At 40.0% G+C, this 22,652-nt stretch overlaps 1 protein-coding gene across 1 annotated transcript in view; it reads left to right on the top strand.

Annotated features, from left to right (window-relative positions):
• Positions 1 to 254: 254 nt before the first annotated feature.
• The window catches only part of LOC124274387, a 96,377-nt gene continuing 73,979 nt past the window's right edge, over positions 255 to 22,652 (top strand). Inside the window, exon 1 of the mRNA XM_046709767.1 lies at positions 255 to 1,025. Coding sequence (XP_046565723.1) covers positions 869 to 1,025 — 157 coding nt within the window. The 5' untranslated portion in view covers positions 255 to 868. The remainder of the gene's footprint in view (positions 1,026 to 22,652) is intronic.

Here is a 22,652-nt window from a genome sequence, read left to right as displayed (position 1 = left end):
TTCGGTGGGTATGTCGGTTTAGCTCCACCGTTGCAATATTACCATCGTACGGCGACGGCACACAACCTAGCTATAAATATGAAGGCATTGTTTCTCAAAACAAAGTCGGCCTGTGTTATTTTCCAGCACATTACCTTCATATCCTGATAACGTTCCGTCACACTGTAGTACTAGGCCTGACTGTACATACATGTTGTACAACATCTCGCCTCGTTGAATGTTTGCCGTGTACGAGCGCCGAGATTGCCCTTAGACGTAACACAACAGAAACCTGTACCACAAACATGTCATTTAATGACAGTAAACACGCTATTTAATGACATTCAGGTGGCTGTAAGCGGGTTTAAGCAACTGTTACGCGATATCGTTTACCTTACTGAGGGTCCGTGAGATGAAAGGAACGCGATATATTTAATTATTGTACCACTCGCTTAACAGGGATCCAACAGCCGCATGCTCTTCTGTCACTTGTGAACTTGGCGGCTATAAATAGACTACCACGTGGTGAAGCTTGATAGGCAGCGAATCGCAGGGGCCGGGCAAGTCACTACAAGACTTGTAGAAAGTACATCAACAGTAGGTGCTGATTGTGTTGGCACCAAAGGGAGACAAGCGCTGTCACCGAAGCATAGAATAGTTAGATAGTGTTCAATGGTGTGTGTTCAACTGTAGCTGGGTTGTGGCGTGCCTGTTGGACGTGCTTCCTGTTTGAAACTCGGAGAACGGCATTGTCAGTGACGGGAGGCCGTTTCTTATCGATCGGGATTAATCATGAGAATTGGCGATACAGGATAAGCTAACATCAAAAAGGCGACTTGGATGCCGGGTCGTAGTGGCGATGCAGTTGTAGTTTAACAGCACACTCAACATGAATGGACGGAGATATTTCCATGGACTCGTTTGTGTGTTTCTGATAATTGTGGCAGTTATTGGAGATGAGTTTGTCTATGAGGATAATACCAGTGAGGACCTGGGACATGTTAGAAGTTCAAACGGAACAATATCCTGGGGTTCTCTACCTAAAGGTAAGTGCCTGTATAATATGTATGTATGTTTTTGGCAGTATAAATTTGCTTTTGGCACCAGGGAATTGGTTAGTTTGTTGGCATTTGTGTCTTGACTTGTTCATTGTTAAACTTCTTCAAGACGAACGTGACAAGATGGGAAGAATGGCAATTAACAAGTTCCGGGTTCTCCAGTGTATTAAAACAGCACAGGGCAGGATATCTCCATCGTCGTATACCACGACGTAGAACGACGTAGCACACGTTTATCACAAGCCGTTGCTGCTGTAGTGACAGTGGTAAATTATTCATCCCATTCTTCAGTGGTATTCAGTATGTGATATTAATGTTTTATAAATGCGTATTTCGCTTAGCCTGTCATCGACCACGGATGTCGGACGCTGGTTGTATTTACACAAGGGCGCTGGTTCTACTATTGTCTGTGTTAAAGCATTCATACAAATCTTGGGTAGTCTTCGTGGCATCAACTTTACACTGGCTTAATTGACAATGGATGATAATATCTTTACTATGACAATGGTTGAGTTCAGAGATATGGGTATGGTCGCTCTAACAGATAAAAGATTTTATGACCGCGCCCTATGAACGAGTCGTGTTTCTGATTTCCTCCGTATAATGAATGTTTTCTGTTTTTGTTTGACCTTTATTGAATGATATTGGGCGCCTGTTCGCAAACATTTTACCCATGAATGACATTACAGTTTTGTGATTCCATTCATCTGACGCATTCCCATTTAAAACTCATCATCAACACTTACAGTTTGAGACAATTCTATCTTGGTCAAGAATCAAACGCAATGTCAGATCTATGAGATCCCACGCCAGGCATTGCTCTGTATTTACATGTAAAGCTAATGTTCCTTGGTTGTCCCAGTTAACAGTCGGTGTATATATCAGATATATTGATGCCACTGTGAAACACGGATCTGGTAAATGTGTCACTTGGCACTCAATCGTAAATATAGCAATGCTCTATAGCTATGGATTCAGAGACCAAAGACACAATGCCAGTTTAATATACACTGAAGTATTGATTATTTCAATATGTCGAGCTGTATGGCGATACGGACGAAAAACAAGCCAATTGTAGTGCTTGTGATGTACTCGTCGTCAGTCTGGGATACTTGTTCCACAAGACGTGTGTTCCGATTGAAGGTCGACGTTTTATTATGTGTCGTATTGAAAACCATCTTCAACCGTAGAAATTAAATTACCACACTACGAGTAATTCGGAGAAAGGTGGAGGTTAATTAATGACGAGTTTTAGCATTGAACATCTGTTTGGAGTGCCTCGAGTATTCCAAGGGCCGTGCAGCTTTGTGAAGTGTTCAGGCTTAAAGTCTCTATTCATACTCTGTTAGACACGCAATTGCTTTTGAACCCAGTGTAGTATTACGCTTTCTGAAAGGCTCATACACTATCACTGTAGATAACATAGGATCTGTAAGCAGGGTAACGATTTCACAGCTAAGGTGATTTATGTTCATGGCACTTATTTCGGCTAATCTTGGCTGAAAGAATATTTTTTGTGTATTATTGAATACCAATGCCCATATTTCTCCTGAGAGTATGAGAGTATTAGTTACAGAGAATCTTTTGACAAAAATCGTTTATTATGTTCATTGATATTTCTTGCTTTTATAATGATTTTGATAACGTTTAATCAACACCTGCTGCCATTGTTTTAAGCCATTTTTCGTTTATTGATCAGACCAAAGGATATCTAAAGCTAGTGCTTTTCAGCGATAGCCATAACATGAATAGAATAACTATAATTATTTATATCAATTGGTTTATCAATACACGATTGTATTGATATATGATTAGGAGATGAATGCATTACACAGTCTGTTCACAAATGACTTCCACTTGTAAAAGGCAATCGATCCCTCTCAATTGATTGGTTTCTATCTTTCTATCCACGACTGCTTATTTATAAATACATTAGTTTTTGTTTGTCCGTTCCTCTTACATTCTCCCCTCTGTCTACACCCTCAGTGTCTCACATATACCCTGATGCCAACTTTCACATTGATTATGACCCTTGGTTGACCACTTTCACACTGATTATGACCCTTGGTTGACCACTTTCACACTGATTATGACCCTTGGTTGACCAGTTTCACACTGATTATGACCCTTGGTTGACCACTTTCACACTGATTATGACCCTTGGTTGACCACTTTCACACTGATTATGACCCTTGGTTGACCACTTTCACACTGATTATGACCCTTGGTTGACCACTTTCACACTGATTATGACCCTTGGTTGACCACTTTCACACTGATTATGACCCTTGGTTGATTCACACTGATTATGACCCTTGGTTGACCACTTTCACACTGATTATGACCCTTGGTTGACCACTTTCACATTGATTATGACCCTTGGTTGACCAGTTTCACACTGATTATGACCCTTGGTTGACCACTTTCACACTGATTATGACCCTTGGTTGACCAGTTTCACACTGATTATGACCCTTGGTTGACCACTTTTGCACTGATTATGACCCTTGGTTGACCACTTTTGCACTGATTATGACCCTTGGTTGACCACTTTCACACTGATTATGACCCTTGGTTGACCAGTTTCACACTGATTATGACCCTTGGTTGACCAGTTTCACATTATGATTATGACCACTTTCACATTGATTATGACCCTTGGTTGACCAGTTTTCACACTGATTATGACCCTTGGTTGACCACTTTCACACTGATTATGACCCTTGGTTGACCAGTTTCACACTGATTATGACCCTTGGTTGACCAGTTTCACACTGATTATGACCCTTGGTTGACCACTTTCACACTGATTATGACCCTTGGTTGACCAGTTTCACACTGATTATGACACTTGGTTGACCAGTTTCACACTGATTATGACCCTTGGTTGCCCACTTTCACACTGATTATGACCCTTGGTTGACCACTTTCACACTGATTGTGAAACTCTTAACAATTTGAACTAGTCAGTGAAATAATGTTTTCAAATCTTTTGAAAATGTTATGTTTTTTAAGAACTGTGGTTGACGTTGCACTATTACAAATTAATTTGGTGCTGGTGTATTTTGACATCATCTTGAATAACACTGCCACCATGAGGCCTAAAAAACATAAGGGTTTGGACAATGGTAGTATAACTCAATTCCCACTTCCAGGAGAGCCTTCCATCTCTTGATAAGGCTCTTGGCAAGTGGATGTGTGATAGATTGTGTTACTGACTATTAACAATTCTTCAGTTGTATTTTATAGCTGTGTCATTTATAATATTTCTAATTCATTAACGACAGAGCTGAAAGGAACACAAACATGATTAAGTGGGTTGCTTTTTGCCTATTGGTGACTTTTGGATGAAGCAAATCAATCTGTCACTTTCAATCACTATTCAGTAACCTTCTGGCTTGAAGATTAAGATTTCATGAATAATCTTTGACAATTGGAAATTTACAAACTTTATGTCACACTTTTGACAATCACTGGCTACCAATACAAAGCAATAATTTCCGTATATTGATGTTGCCACACAAGTTACCGTGCATTAAACTTGCTAATGTTAAACCAAGTTATTATTAAGCCTCCCCACATCAATACCAACACACCTAGACAATTCAAGTGATAATACAGCGAAATGCTTCAATATGCAGAACGATGTTTTGGTATTCAGTTATTAAGGTTATTCAGTTCAAGAAGTGCAGTTTGCAGGCTTTGAAAGCAGGACCGATATTACAATGATATCATGGCATGTTGGCTTGTGCATGGGTGAAACCACGGTGGGGTTGCCTAGTAGTTAAAGCGTTTGCTCGTCACGCCCAAGACCCGGGTTTGATTCCCTACATTGGTACAATGTGTGACATTGCTGGTGTCAACGACGTGGTATTGCTGGAATATTGCTAAAAGCGGCCTAAAACTAAACTCACTCATTGGTGAAAGGCCAAAGTCATGCAGGTCTCAGATTGTTTCTACTCAGGTGAGATCAGCAGGCAGGATAATGGTGCCGACAGACCAAGAAACATAATGAAGTTAAACTGAGGCTCGAACCCAGGATCAAAGGCCATGTTACTCTGTACATTAAATTGTGACACATTTGACAGCTTAGCTAAATAAACTAGAACAGCATGCATTGTTACAGTTTGGATTTGCAAGCAGGGACTTGAGAGAGAAAGTGTGTGAGTGAGTGAGTTTAGTTTTATGCCACTTATAGCAATATTCCAGCAATACAAAGGCAGGGGACACCAGAAATGGACTTCCCACATTGTACCCATGTGGGGAATCAAACCCGGGTCTTTGGATTGACGAACGAATGCTTAACCACTAGGCTGCGCCACCGCCCCCTTGAGAGAGTGAGTGAGTATCATCTTGCTGTAGCTTTAACTCTCATGACGTAGCTGCAATGAGACATCGGGTTTTGGCGAGTGGAGTTTATGCTCTGACAACTGAATGCAGGCGAGGAAAGGGCAACAAGACATGGAGTCATGGAGCTGAGGCTATGGAAATCATGGAAGCAATGTGTTTTTGAAGACAGTATTGATTGGGGTTGCGTATTGCGCGTTGTATTGCAGTACTACAGTACATGGTGTCAGCAAGCATCTGCTCACAGGGATGGTGTATTGTTAATATTAGAGTCTGACTGACTGAGTATGGTTTTTACGCCGCTTTTAGCAATATTCCAGCTACATCACGGCTGGGGAACACCAGAAATGGGCTTCACACATTGTACCCATGTGGGGATTCGAACCCGGGTCTTCGGCATGATGAGCCAACACTTTAACCACTAGGCTACCCCACAGCCCCATTAATATTAGAGAGAGGTCACTGCTTATATTGTAATTAATCAAATCAGTTGATGATGGCACTACCTTTTAATATTATTAGTCAAATCAGTTAATGATGTCATTGCTTATAATATTATTAGTCAAATCAGTTAATGATGTCATTGCTTATAATATTATTAGTCAAATCAGTTGATGATGTCACTAGCTTATATTGTAATTAGTCAAATCAGTTGATGATGGCACTACCTTATAATATTATTAGTCAAATCAGTTAATGATGTCATTGCTTATAATATTATTAGTCAAATCAGTTGATGATGTCACTAGCTTATATTGTAATTAGTCAAATCAGTTAATGATGTCCAGAATGGCGATGACCAGTGTGTGACTGACAAAGGTACCAAGGGAGATAATTAGTTTAATTGTTTTCCTGCTGAGTCGGCAAGACCTGACAATGACAACATGATCAACTCCTGTTTGGTGTGTTGAAAATAGCTCAATCAGATTGCAAAGGTCCTTATGGTTCCATGGGGCCTTGAGGTAACTGATCACAGGCCCCAAACCAGCATAACTGACATCCTTATTTGGCATCTCTACAGGGGGCTTGTCATTTGCCAACCTGGAACAGACCTGGTAGCTAAAGAGAATATTTGAGAACCCTTGGCGCTAATCTGTTGTGACTTCCTGGAAATCCAGCATTGTATGAAGAGTGTGAAAGAGAGAATCAGCATTTATGCTAAAGTGGGGAAGCTATCGTCTTATGTCATCGCAAATAAAAGGTGCAACTGTATTGCAGTATCATAGAAAAACTTCTCATTGCTTCAAGCGTCAGGCTCTTCACAGCCTTTCACCGATCAAGTCATTTTGATTATTGCCTTATTAATGCTACAGTAACATATGAATGGTTCTGATAAGTGCAATAATCTGGATTGTGATGTTATATCCTGGACTATTCACATCCATGACATTACCTGAATTATTGCTGACTTTAATGTTCAACATCATTCACTCCTAAACTCTGCACTAATCACATGCATCCAACTATTTCGTGTCTCACCGCGTTTCCTGTTTCATCCCTGACCCTGGGGCAATACTGGCTGTTCCAAGTAGTCGTACAACATCATGTGTACAGATTAAGGGTACTGGCTTCAAATTATCTCAATGTTTGAAATAGCATGTGATGGCTTGTTATAGAACAATGCTTAGCACTCTCAATGTTTAATCCTACACGTTGCCTTACAGGAAGTTCTCCATGCTGACATTCAATTTCCTTGTGTGGTAATTTACCGTGTTGGAAAGTGAAAAAAAATACAAGCAGCTATAAAAGGAAGAAATTGTAATTAGGATATGCCAAAAAATCCTCTCAGGTATAAGATGTTTATTTGTTATTGAGTATTTCGGCATATTCTTCTGATTACTCATCTCGGACCAGTTACGGATCTTTTGACAAAAACTGTAATTGGATAACAAGCTGATGAGAAAAATCAATTCTTGTGATACAAATACCATGTGTCAATGATGAGGGCCTCGACCGACGAGCTTCACACGGACAGCAACCTTCTGATTGAAATAAAACATTGATCTAATCGACAGTTTGAGGATGTGAGGAGAACTAATATCTAAATTGTGTCAGACAACTTTGCTAATTCAGGCATGTAAGTTCGGGATTTCTTTGAAATTTAATCTGCGAATTGTGGAATCATTTATGAAAAATGACTTCGGTTCATAATGATTGATTTTTGTCAAATCTTCTCTTTCAACTTGAGGGTTTATTTCAATTCTTAAGGAAGATGTTGCACAAAAACATTATGTTACAGCTTAGAGACACCGTAATGTCAAAGATGTTTAATTTGAAGCATGTTCAGTGATGTTTTTCTTTAGGTGACAATGAAAAATATTGTTTTGCTTTTGAATGTCAAGGGTAACAGTTTTGTGAGGGTAAGCCTTCATCTACACTAGTAGATAGATATAGGGAACTAACTTCCAGATTAGTTATAAGTTGAGGGTATAGCCCCATCACCTATTTCCTCTTAAGGTTTTGGTTTAAAAACCTAGCTAGCTATTCTCGAAACGTTCATAGCCCTACGAACTTAAGCCCATTCTTAACACACTGGCTACGATCAAAGTTACGAATTCTTAGGGCTACGAACGTTTCGAGAATAAGGGCCCTGTCTTGTATCTTATATCTTATCAGTGAGTTCCTAATGTAGATAATGGATAGTTGTAGTTTCTTGTCAAATCACATTGGCACAGATATTATGTATGCAGTATTTGACTGGAACAGACAAATGTTCTAATCATCATATGTTTTTACAACTCTGAAAACATCGTGTCAGTGATGCAGACTGAAAGTACCTTGAAGTTTTGCCAGGTATAAGCGGATGAATGTTTTTATTTTCCAAATAAATGACTATAAAATATATATTCAGAGCCACCTTGGATGTTGACTTGGACGTTTATCTCCACCACATTCATTCATAGTTTCACCAAAGTACAGATTTATAACGTGAATTACTTCCGTCTTCTTCCCCACCTACTACACCCACCCATCATACCACCGCCATTAACCTGACATGCGTAGGTTTATCTGAAATATACTATTACAAGAACTAATTAACTCATTTGTACCTATATTTGAAGACAATGTAGTGGTTATACAGATAGTTCTACTTCAGAACCTTATCATCAACTCATTAGGTGCTTTGCTTCAAAACATGCGTATAGATATATATATATTTATGATTATGCTGTTATTAACATTTCCAGATTGGCCTGTGATATTTCAGGAGACATTTATCAAGCAATGCATTGAAAGACTTTCATTGTGGAACTATCACATCAACATGAAGCTTTATGGTAAATATGGGATGGTTGGTTAGCCTGGGTAAATAGGGGATGGTTGGTTAGTGTGGGTAAATAGGGGATGGTTGGTTAGCCTGGGTAAATAGGGGATGGTTGGTTAGCATGGGTAAATAGGGGATGGTTGGTTAGCGTGGGTAAATAGGGGATAGTTGGTTAGCGTGGGTAAATAGGGGATGATTGGTTAGCGTGGGTAAATAGGGGATGGTTGGTTAGCCTGGGTAAATAGGTGATGGTTGGTTAGCGTGGGTAAATAGGGGATGGTTGGTTAGCCTGGGTAAATAGGGGATGGTTGGTTAGCGTGGGTAAATAGGGGATGGTTGGTTAGCCTGGGTAAATAGGGGATGGTTGGTTAGCCTGGGTAAATAGGGGATGGTTGGTTAGCGTGGGTAAATAGGGGATGGTTGGTTAGCATGGGTGAATAGGGGATGGTTGGTTAGCGTGGGTAAATAGGGGATGGTTGGTTAGCGTGGGTAAATAGGGGATGGTTGGTTTGCCTGGGTGGTGTTAGCCTAACTGACAACCATCATGCAACAGGCCCTGATTCGATTCACCACAGAGGTGCCATGTGTGAAGCCTATATCTGGCTTGCTAGAGTGTAATTATTATATAGAGAGGCATGGACATATTGTTACTCACTGATGCTCAATGTGTTCATACAAGCCTTTGGGTCCATTTAGTAAAAATTTTGAAACCCATCTTGAGGAAAATAGGGACCAAGGATGTTATTGTAAATCTGTTGAATATCCAACAATCTGAAAGCTGAGAATATGATTCAGGACCTCTTGTAAGACCTGTCAACAGTGTCTGACTGCTCAAAATTTCTATGCATCATTCAGAGAAGTGGACCAACTCTGCTGTTCTTGAGAATCTGTATACATTTACATGATTCATGACCTCTTGTGAAGACCTGCCAACAGTGTCTGACTACTGACAATCTGTATATATGATTCAGAACCTCCTGTGAAGACCAGCCCACAGTGTCTGACTTTGGAGAATCTGTATATATGATTCAGAACCTCCTGTGAAGACCTGCCCACAGTGTCTGACTTCTGAGAATCTGTATATATGATTCAGAACCTCCTGTGAAGACCTGCCCACAGTGTCTGACTTTGGAGAATCTGTACATATGATTCAGAACCTCCTGTGAAGACCTGCCCACAGTGTCTGACTTCTGAGAATCTGTATATATGATTCAGAACCTCCTGTGAAGACCAGCCCACAGTGTCTGACTTTGGAGAATCTGTATATATGATTCAGAACCTCCTGTGAAGACCTGCCCACAGTGTCTGACTTCTGAGAATCTGTATATATGATTCAGAACCTCCTGTGAAGACCTGCCCACAGTGTCTGACTTTGGAGAATCTGTATATATGATTCAGAACCTCCTGTGAAGACCTGCCCACAGTGTCTGACTTCTGAGAATCTGTATATATGATTCAGAACCTCCTGTGAAGACCAGCCCACAGTGTCTGACTTCTGAGAATCTGTATATATGATTCAGAACCTCCTGTGAAGACCTGCCCACATTGTTTGACTACTGAGAATCTGTATATATGATTCAGAACCTCCTGTGAAGACCAGCCCACAGTGTCTGACTTCTGAGAATCTGTATATATGATTCAGAACCTCCTATGAAGACCAACCCACAGTGTCTGACTTTGGAGAATCTGTATATATGATTCAGAACCTCTTGTGAAGACCTGACAACAGTAGCTGACTGCTGAAAATCTCTAAGCATCATTCAGAGAAGTGGACCAACTCTGCTGTTCTTGCTACTTTGCATTTTAGATCACAGGCCAGATCCTCCCCGTCTGAAATATTGATGGACATCATTGAGTGTTAGCACATTTCCTAATTCATGCTATCATCTTTTGACACTGAAGGAAGCCTGTGTCATTTGAAGTAGGGAGCTTCCTCTAGCAGCTAAATTAAAAATCTTGTTATTGTGACCTTTGTTGAAAGTAATCATTATATTCAGTTCTGCTTAAGTTGCTTCCCTTTAAAACAGAACACATCTATATCGAAAGACTCGTGTGTGAAATTATTCAGGCTGTCTTTAGTTCATTAAGGTTGAACGTAGGGGGAATCTACTTATTATTGGATTATTATTGGCAGCATGATAAATGTGCCCTCAGAGGTGTGTTCAGGGTTTGTGAAGAATAGAAAGAAGAAGAACATTCTTAAATTATTGGAACGTGTGCTAAAAACACCATTAGAGAGACCAAACAGGTGTATAAAATGGTTCTTTAATTGCCTCTTCATTCCTCATTTCTGAAATTTAAGATTACCATAAATTTCTTTTTAAAAAGACAACACCTCTGAAAGAATTATGATACTGGGAAACCAGCTATTTCCCTCCACTCTGTCAAACAGTGTGAATGTACAGTTGCACTAATACAATTATTAGAACATCACCGGCAACATTTCAGTAATAATCAAGTCAATATGACTTGACAAGGCTCCTGAAGAACTCTGAGGTTAATATTTCAATAATTGTTAAGTAAACATGACGGTTCACCAAAATGGATAAAGGCTGATTAGTGCTGAGGTTTGCCAATTTTGCTGTTAGCTTGCGGGACAAAAGGTTAGTGGGGATGGGATTCCTAACTTCTGTAGAACTACTGTTAAATATGGCATCTCCTCAAGTTGCCTCTGTCCTACATTATGTACCACAATACCAGTCATAATGGATTCAGTTAACAGCTGTCATTTGGCTCCAGAATTATCTGTTTTCAAATCCCTAGACTGTGCTCAGATCAGTTAGATGAGAAACGGTCAGCTGTATGGTCAGTGATTAACTGGATCATGGTTGGTGACTAAAATGGAGGGATTGTGGTCTGTGACTAAAATGTGGCACCCATCATAAACAAGTGCAAAGGCTGTTCACCTGTAAAGAATTGGGAACATCATCCAAGTCAATGTCAATGTCACTGATCCACTTAATTTTGAAATGTCCTCCACATGTCTGCCTTAAAACATTTAGAAAGTTTCAGTTAGGCCTTGCATGTTGTAACCTTGATTGAATGTTACATTAATAACTGTGTAATTCGTGTGATGTAAAAATAAGGCTATCACTGTTAAACACTGATTGAGGACAGAGTATAGTAATTAAATGAACTATCACACCTTGATTACAGCAGATATTGAACATATGTTCAAAAGAATATATGAACTACCCAAAATAAACTGAAACACTTTTACATGACTGGCTGCCTGACTGTTATTTACCTTCTTGTGAGTACTAAGCGTGTGTCTTTGGTATAGGATAGGTTGGTAACTACTGTCAAACGAGAACATTTTGCGAGCAGGATATTTTTACGAACTTTGCCCTTGTCCTGACCTCGCAAAAGTTTTAAGACGCAGAAACAGCAACGAATTTTCGTGTGTTTTTTAAACTTTATTCCATATTACACCATAATATAACATATTTAAAAACAATGCAGCATACTTAAAACATATTGTCTCTAAGCACTATCCTTTATTAGAACATTATCAACACTGTCTTCTCAACGATTCACTCAGTCACTTGCCTGCAGACATTTTGTCGAGGAGCCCGGATCTCGCCAGCCACGTACAACCCTAGATAGCATTCGGACGTTGGCCCAATGTTGGCAATGTTGGCAAAACCATTGCCAACGTTGGGCCAACGTCTGAATGCTGTCTGGGGTACAGTCTCTTGGTTTTTCTTCACTTGGTCATATCTGGACACTACCCATCGAGCATGGATCGGCTTCATTATACTAATCCTTAAATCAACATGTTTGTCGGTCTTGTCCTTCAAGTTCTTTATCAGGCTGTCAGCTTAAGACTGCGTGAACTGAGCTTTCATGGCTGTCTCGCCGTTGCAGCCAGCCGGAACGAACTTGACCAGGAAGTTACATTGTTTTAAAAAGTTGAGGAATGATAGCATCGGTGCACAGTGAAAACATCAAAGATGACAAGTGATTTCTGGCGTAGTGGCAGTTTGAGTTGTTATTTTTGCATAGATGGGTGCCTCTCGTAAAAATAACACGTCGCAGAACCGGATGAGGTATCAAGGTCGCAAAATTTTAAAGGCGAGAAAATTTCTCATTTTACAGTATGCAAAAACACATATTTTTTTCTTATGTATTATTTTCATTTTTTATATGCATTAATTCAAATAGAAAACAAGAATTGAACGAAAGGTTCTGTCGATCAGATTTACAGAAAAACATATTTCTTTTGGTAGATTTGCTAGAAGACATCATTCCAAAACACTGAAAATAGCATGAATTATTAAGTTTACTGCAAATGAGAGCGACAGTACTTAGCAGAGGAACAAAATAAGCTACAGGAAATATCTCACAGATAGTTTATCAAATATTGAACACACTGAAAATAGCTTTAGATGGACCATGTATAAGATTAGGAAACAGCCACACTGTGATGTCACTAGCGCAGAGCTGGCCCATGGGGTACATTCAATTTGGAACTGAAATCTCAGCATGAGGGTTTGCGAACACATATCATCACTATTTTATAGTGATTGAGAGACGCTTGTTGACAATAAAGCTAGAATCATACAATCAATGATTATACAATCGTGCTTTTAGCCAAGATTTCTCATGAATATCAAAGTGTGTTGTTGCTAAATCTACATGTAATCTAGCTCTACTGTGAGAACACATTGCTCTCACCTTGATTCGTACCATGACAACATAAAACATAAACACTTTGGTGTAAACAGATACACTGAGGCCAGTGACATGGGTTGAGGGCAGGGATATGTTGGTCACAGAGATATCCAGTCGGTTGGTTCAGATTTAAGTTTCTAACTATTCAACATGGACTCCATAAAGATCCAGATTGGAACTTTGCTCCAGCAACACATGCTAGTCTTTACTGCCAGTGATGGGATCGGGTGGTCAGGCTTGCTGACTCAGTTCATGCATGACCTCGTATCCCAGTTGCCAGATGTCAATCACTGGACTGTGTGGTCCGAGACTCTTGCGTATTTACATTGTTGGAATATGTTTGACAGTCGCAACAATACACATTCTGGAATAGATTACAAACATATTCATTGGTCCTGGAGACTGAAATATTGAGAGAGTTATATTTGTCATAGTAATTAAGGACTAATCAGAAAAACTGACGAGGAGTGGTTAGTTGGTTGGTTTGTTGTTTAACGTCGCTCTCAGCAATATTCCAGCTATATGGCGATAGTTTGTACATATCGAGTCTGGACCAGACAATCCAGTGATCGACAGCATGAGAACTGCTGATGAATAAAAATTAAATGGATTGTTATGAGAATACTAGAAAAATGTTTCCTGGCAAATTAATACAAAATGGCAGCCATGAAGGTCTGGTTGATGTTAACACGTCAACGGGAGTCTCTTGCAAGGAGTGAGTGAGTGAGTTTAGTTTTGTGCCGTTTTTAGCAATATTCCAGCAGTTTCATGGCAGGGGACACCAGAAATGGGCTTCACACATTGTACCCATGTGGGGAATCCAACCCTGCTCTTCAACGTGATGAGTGAATGCCTTAACCACAAGCCACCCCCTGTTACAAGGAAGAAATTATGACGATATGGATAACACTGTGGAATAGCACCAGATCCTACGGTTGGTCATACTGTATTCATGTGTAAACAGACGGGTGAACAGAAATGGAACTTGTTGAATTAAGTAAATGTGAATTTAGACAAAAAGTCTTTGAAAATCACCAGATATATTCGAAACAAGTTCTATCAAAGTTTCAAGATGGCAGATATTAAGTTTGTAAAGTTTATCAGATATTCAGAGATGCAGGACACATAACTACTATCCATAACATGTTTTACAGTGACTTGGATTCCTGAACGTTTCTACACGTTTTGTCAGACATTAAAATTTCAGCACCATATTGATTAGAGGATCATATTTACAACAGTCTTTCACAAAACAGAAATAGAAGTGGCAGTTTTACAACAGAAATGACAAATTGGTATTTAATATTCCTTAAAAAATATTATTGCCATTTATTGCTTGGATAAAATGAATTGCAAATGCTTTCGAACATGCTCTCTCATAGAGGACATTATTAGACGGGGAAATACCATCGCTCTTCTGTGATGTGTCTGAACAGGTCGACATTTCCACTAATTCCTACCACAGCTCCCATAGGACCCGAAAGCACACATAATTTGCCTTCCTGTCAAAGCTAAGTGTTGAAAGTGGGGAGGCTAAATTTAGAATCCCAACAGATTATAAATTTGCACATGAGAATGAACTTTGACCCTTCCTATTGCATGATGGATAATTTTCACAGAAAGCTGTTTAGTTGACTTTTGCTTTGGAGAGAAATTACAGCTTTGTCAAAAGCGATTGCTATGTGGATTTCACGTGTGGAATAATCCTTTGTCAAGGCATTGTGAATGTGTGCAGTCATTATGGTTAAATGGAAATAATCCCATTTCGATCCACTGTCCCAATTAATTATTTTCAATATTGCTTTGGAAAGCTGATAATCATGTTTTTATTACTGCAGTTGTAATTTAATGAAAGGAATTATAACCTTTTATAATTGTCCTGCCATTGAATGTATTTGTAATGGGTTGTTCTGGTCAGGCAGAATCTGCTCACCCATTCACAACACCAGGTATCACCACTGTTTGATAGTAATTCAACCCGTGAAGATCCGGATTGGAATTGATCTTCAGTAACCCTTGCTTGTTGTAAGAGGCGACTAACGGGATCGGGTGGTCAGGCTCCCTGACTTGGTTGACAAATGTCTTCATTTCCCAATTGCATAGATCGATGAGCATGCTGTTGATCACTGGATTGTCTGATCCAAACTCCTTTTTTTCCAGACTGCCGCCAAATAGCTGGAATATTGCTGAGTATGGCGTAATAATAAACTCGCTCACTGGTAGTAATTCATTTAAACACATACTAATTATATAGTCAGAATTGTACAACTGACTGCTTTTCAGGAAATTCATGTGAATATAAAAGGGATTCATCGCAATTATTGTATACGATCTTCATAACCAGAAGTACATGTATATCAAAACACGAGTATGTGTTGTAAAGTAGGTAGATTATTACATCCAACTGTTTTTTCGCTTTTGCCATAATGTATTTTCAAATGATGCAGAATCTGTATTTTCTAATATTAACACAAGAATATGGCAAAGACCATAAAAGAATATTGATGTGCAATGAACCAGTATGTATAGCTGCCCTTTAACTGTATTCCAACATCTGATCACATAAAACTACACTAAAGTCAATGTCTTGTGAGCAGTGTAGCTCCTCTAATGCCAGGCAGCCTTCCTATAGACAAGCAATATCCATCTGGGCATACACCAGCAATATAGGGAAAGTGGCTGCTGTAGAGTCAGTGTGGCTATCCTACTGATAGATAAATCTCCTACATATTGAATACAGGGATCGACCAGCTGATATAGTCAACAGGCTGATGTGTGTACTGGATAAAGGACTAATGTATTCTCACAGGAGGTGAGATGTTGGCAATTGTTGGTGCTGACAAATGAAGCATGCATCAGTTGTCTTCTAGAACAGGTTTATACCTGATTGCCTGATTGCTGATAGAAGTCCCAGTAGTTCTTACAAGTGCCTGTACTTACAGCAGTTGGAGTGGTAGGTGGGGTGGGGGTGGCAGATGGAGTGGTAGGTGGGGGTGGTGGGTGGCAGATGGGGTGGTGCTGGTTGGGATGGTGGCGATGGTGGGGGAAAATGGTTTAAGATTTGCTTGTAACTCTGCAAATGTTAATATCTCTTGCTGTAATGTCTGTGAAAAACATGGCACTTAACATCTATTGACAAGATCTGTAACTGGCTTTGATGGCGAAACAACACAGGTATTTGTCACAAACATGACACTAGAAGGTAGCTACAGATGCCAGGTGGTATAGACATGCCCAGTGGTGTATCAGTGACAGTCATGTGTTTCATGATGACTGCCCCTGTTATGACAGGATGTGCTGATCTGTTTGTAAACACCAGGTATCATCGCTGTTATATACATGTCTTCCCACATATAGCAGACATGATGTGATGTCAACTGAATACTGTCCAGGTCACTCACTCACTCACTCACTCACTCACTACTGTCCAGGTCACTCACTCACTCACTCACTCACTCACCCACCCACACAACCACCCACCCACCCACTCACTCACTCACTCACTCACTCCTGTCCAGGTAACTCACTCACTCACTCCTGTCCAGGTAACTCACTCACTCACTCACTCCTGTCCAGGTTATTGCCGATGTGACGTTAAATAATAACTCGCTCACTCCTGTCCAGGTAACTCACTCACTCACTCACTACTGTCCAGGTAACTCACTCACTGACTCACTACTGTCCAGGTCACTCACTCACTCACCCACCCATCCACCCACACAACCACCCACCCACCCACTCACTCACTCACTCACTCACTCCTGTGCAGGTAACTCACTCACTCACTCCTGTCCAGGTAACTCACTCACTCACTCACTCCTGTCCAGGTTATTGCCGATGTGACGTTAAATAATAACTCGCTCACTCCTGTCCAGGTAACTCACTCACTCACTCACTACTGTCCAGGTAACTCACTCACTCACTCACTACTGTCCAGGTCACTCACTCACTCACTCACCCACTCACTCACCCACCCACCCACACACTCAAACACAGTTGAACACAACTAGTTGTTCTCCAGTGATGTCACATTATCACTGATTATCAATAAAATGTATTTGTGAAGCACAGTTATTGTCTTCCCTCAAGCAGAACAATTATTTTCTTGTGTTTGTGAAACTATAGACATCCCAACGAATGACTGTCACCTATTTCATCAATACAACAGAAGCACTCGTGTGATGTTTCCGTTTCAATATTTCTTTATCCTATATGTCTATGTCATATATCAGATGGAACACAAGCACAAACGAAGCTCAATTATTTATTCTGTGCACACTACATTGCTGTAATGACAACAGCTGAGATTGACACGCTGACAACAATATGTGTCTACACAGATATATATATAGTTGACAATGTGTTTCAGGTACCGCCATGTACTTGCTTCTGTCTAAAACTGTTTTGACACCTCACATAGACATTAGTAAAATCAAAATATATTGACAGATGTATTTAACAAGTTTAAGATGAAGGGACCCCTGTCTGGGACAGGCAACAGTTTGGCTAAGTCTACAACTATTGGTTGGGTGCAGGTTCTGAGAGGCAGTGACGAGTGATGCATGCTGGGTCTGTTGATGAGGGAGAGATCAGTGGCTGACAGGCAGATGAGGGGCAGTGATATTGTTTCAAAACTATTTATCCAGCTCCTGTTTTACTGAAATTATTGCTTCCTAAACACAAAAAACTAGGAATGCTGTCCTTAAGCCAGCTTCATCATCCTGATAATTAAATGGCTGCTTGTACTGTTGTCTGATTCTGCCACAAGAAAGTGAAAAATAATGCTGAGTTTCTAATACTGTATGTAATTAATTTCTTTGCTAAATGTGTGTGATGTGTGTGTGATGTGTGCACACGTGTGATGTGTGTGATGTGATGATGTGAGTGTGTGTGTGATGTGTGTGTGATGTGTTTGATATGTGTGTGTGGTGTGTGTGTAATGTGTGCACACGTGTGGTGTGTGTGTGATGCATGAGTGATGTGCATGCGTGATGTGTTTGATATATGTGTGTGTGGTTTCACTTAAGGCTTCAAAGTTTGACATGTTGATTGGCTGTATACATGGTCTAATATCAGAACCCTGCTTGTATCAGTTTAATAAGGCATGAACATTTACATTAGTTTTTCCCAGGTCACCTTCAGGTTAATCCTTTTGTATACTTTCCTCAAGTTGTTTACACCTGAGTACGTTATGCACATATCAACATTCTGATATGTAGTACTGACCTTTTGTTAATCGAGAATAAAATAGACCAAATGGAAAATGGTCAGAGAGAAGTCATCCGCATGAATGATATCTATTCATATATGTTTGATTGTACGGAAGTGTTTTTCAGAAAGATACTAAAGGGAGCGAAATGGTAATGATATATTGGCCAAGGTATTGTGTTGTGGTGTGGTGAGTGTACAGGCAGGTCTCAGTATTGTATGAAATATTCAGGAGTATTTCCATGCCCTCTGGTATGTTTGTAAAGCATCCCTTATTTATGATATTGTATGGAAATCAATATGGATGTCCATTTTGGCAGTGTGTCTGACCAATACTATACAAATACTTGCTGCGGATATCGGTGAGACATACAATGATTCGACACTATAGGTAATATTAATAGGTATTGTGTGGGTTGCAGGCTGCTGAGTGGCTGATAAATAGGTTTGTTCCTTCTATTTAGGGCTGGAACAAAGGGCACACTACTGTAAGGCAGTACAGTTCACTGTGCGGAGTTGTCTCCCTTTTGCTGCTTATCATGAGTTCTAATCACAGATTTACAAAGGTGGTATTTTTGCTCTGTCAGCACTATTCCCACTGAAAGACACTGTTTTTCTATCAAAGTTCCATGAATGAAAAAGTAAAGGATGTCAATTCCTTACAGCATCTGGTTGTGTGTGGGTCCACAGTGTGCAGAGTTGCACCTTTGGGCTTGCCTAGTTCTGGGTTTGTATCTGGGTTTGCCTGGTCCATGTTTCAGGCTTTGTTGGCACCATGCATGTGTTGTATTTTTGTGAAATGGTAATCATTTGAGACTTGCATCACATCAGGATTTCCTCCCACATACTGTCCAGGTCACTCACTCACTCCCTCACTCACTCATGGTGTGTGACATAACACAACATACTGACCATGTAGCCTCAGTGATTGTCACCATGTAGCCTCAGTGATTGTAATGTGTATATGGTTTGGTTGGTTGTTGTTTAACGCATCAATATTCCAGCTATATGGCGGCGGTCTGTAAATAATCGAGTCTGGACCAGACAATCCAGTGATCAACATCATGAGCATCTTTCTACGCATTTGGGATATGATGACATGTGTCAACCAAGTCATCGAACCTGACCACCCGATCCTGTTAGTCGCCTCTTACGACAAGCATGGGTTGCTGAAGACCAATTCTAACCCGGAACTTGACAGGTCCTAATGTCTGTATGGAGAAGACTCAGTTGTAATACAATGAATAATGAACATTCATATATAGTCAGTCATACAATGTAGATCAGATTTCTTATGAATATGGAATTTGGTTTGCTGCTGTTATTTACATAATACATCTGTCTGTCATCCATCACATATCTACTCATATGTACTGACTGTATGTGTGGATTGCCTTGCCTGAATCTCCATACCATCTCTAGGTATAACATCGTCTTGGGATCACAATATCAGATATTGATGGCACCATATATGGAAATGAAGAATAACATTTTTATACTGTAATTCAAAGTTAAGAAACTGCTTGGTGTATATTTGTGATATGGTCATTACTCTAGAACTGTAATGAAATCTTGTACATGGGATAGATTAGAAGGGTAGCAATCACACGATGACATGATCAACTGTAGGAAACAAACGATTAGTCAGCTGAAAGTATGACGATATGCCATATCATCACAGTAAATGATGCCATATTTACGAGAATGAAAGATCATCATGTAAAACTTTGGTAAAGATGATATCAGCAAGTTAGCGTGATGCAGCCTGTGGGAACGTATTTAATCAGAGGATTCGTGACATGTTTGTTTGACAGAAGAGCTACATAGGGTATCAAAGGGAAGTCAGCTGTAGATTCCATTGATCTCTCATGTAAATGAGAGAGTGAGTTATGTTTTACGCTGCTTTTAGCAATATTCCAGCAATATCACGGCAGGGGACACCAGAAATGGGCTTCACACATTGTACCCATGTGGGGAATCGAACCCGGGTCTTCGGCATGACGAGCGAACACTTTTACCACTAGGCTACTCCACCAACCACCACCTCATGTACTCTGTCCTGATTTATTACTACACTACATTATGATTCCAGGTAAGAATACACATTCCCAGCAGCATATACTGGTTGTAAGATGCAATGAAATACATCAGTTGGTAGTGCTCATTAAGCTGGTTGAATGCATTGTCCTTTCATTCATTTTGTTTGGAATGATGCTCATGATGTCAATCATTGTCAGACCGCCTCCGTGGTGTAGTGGTTAGAGCGTCCGCCCGGTGAGCGGAAGGTCGCTGGTTTGATCCCCGACCGCGTCATACCAAAAGACGTTAAAATATGGTACTTGTTGGTCCCTGCCTGGCGCTCGGCATTAATGGGTACAACAAGGACTGGTCAGCTCGGAGTCAGTATAATGTGTCTGAGTGGGGTATTCATGTTTCACTGCGGCATGGTATCTCAGTGGGCTAGCACTATAACCAGCTTAAGTCTGGGCTAGTACAAGCAGCCGCACATACACATAAACACGCATGCACGTCGTCATATGAGCGAAATATTCTCAAGCATGACGTTAAACCCAATTTCACCTCACCTCACCTCAATCGTTGTCCAATGTTTACAGTCCACCATCATGTAGACATCACTGAGAGAAGCATTTAACAATGAAACAAACAAAGAAGCAAGAACAACTTTTACATGACAGTAGCTTCATGTGTAATTAGTGTGTAGGCAGGTAGTCGAAAGCAGAATACACACACGAACCGATATCTTATTTTATTAAAGTTGATTTATTGGTTCTGTTCCTTTTAAATGCAAGGATCCATGGTTTGATTCATGGATTCCCTCACGTTATGATGCTTCGTATACAGTAGATATCCACTATGTGCCTAATCTGGTTTTTTCCACCCACGTCAAGCCTATTCCTGACATTATTGACCTAAAATACTGTTCAAATCAGAGATGAACTTATGTCACTCACTCACACTCTGACTTTGGTGTAAGCAGAATTGACAGTACTGTTTGAAGCAGAATGATCAGCATTCATGAGGTTCTGAGATGAAAATATTGATAGATTCTTTATTCATTTAATGATTGTGTGCAAGGAGAGGAACTGTACCAATGTTATTGATATTAACGACTTGGTTGGGAGAATGTCGGCCGATGAAACAGATGCTATTATGAAACTGTAGTCTGAATCCATAACTCAGCTTGTTTTTTACAGGCTTTAGTGAGTGCCTCTTGACAAAAGTCCACAAACTGATGAAATATTAACGTGTTTATGGACAAGGCGGGGAAAACAATTTCAGTTGGAAGCCATCCCGGAAATGTCTGTTTTATGTCTCCTCATACGCCTCGGGGTCGTTTCAGTTGCTGTTGTGAGATTATGTGTGTTTGTAGTCAGAGAAATAAATCCAATTTTCATATAAAATTATTTATTTCCCATGAGGCCTGCCCTGACGTCTCTGCTAGGACCTGCACTAATGAAGATGGCGATTTTGCCAATCCTGTTGCTGTATTTGGTGCACTGTGAATGGGACGACTTGCTGAAAACCTGACCTTCTTAAACTGATGCACTCTGCTCTCCACTTGGAATAAGACAAAAATGGCTTCCAGAAGCATTGTTGATGTATGGTGAATATTATAGAAATATTTTCTGGGCAAGATGTTTGGTCAATCGCATGTGTAGTGTAAACATTTCCTGGAGAAATGTTGGTTTTTCTTTGTAATTGTTTTCATAAACTGTTTGATAGGCATTTCTTTAAAGGTGAGGATGACAAAGTAGACAAAGTCTTATGATTATCAATAATTTATTGTTTTGTAACAGAAACGTTTCAGTATAGAGCTTTACAACAAATAATGAACACAGAAGGTTATATATAGGAGGTGAGAGATTAACAGTAACATGTTACTACACATGACAGGGTCGTGACAGGTGACAAGTGGAATCAGATGGCCAGGCTTGTATCCCAATTGCGTAGATCGATGCTCATGATGTTGATCACTGGATTGTAAAGTCCAGACTCAAGTATTCACAGACTGCCGCCATATAGATTGAATATTGCTTACTCTGGCACTAAATAACAACCAAACATGACGGGGGTTAACATGAGAAGGTTAACTGGTAACA

The sequence above is a fragment of the Haliotis rubra genome, unplaced genomic scaffold (assembly GCF_003918875.1).
Source record: "Haliotis rubra isolate DU_JTF1 unplaced genomic scaffold, ASM391887v1 Scf19, whole genome shotgun sequence".
Lineage (NCBI taxonomy): Eukaryota > Metazoa > Mollusca > Gastropoda > Lepetellida > Haliotidae > Haliotis > Haliotis rubra.
Note: the sequence above shows the minus strand (reverse complement) of the source record. Positions and strands in the feature narration are given on the sequence as shown.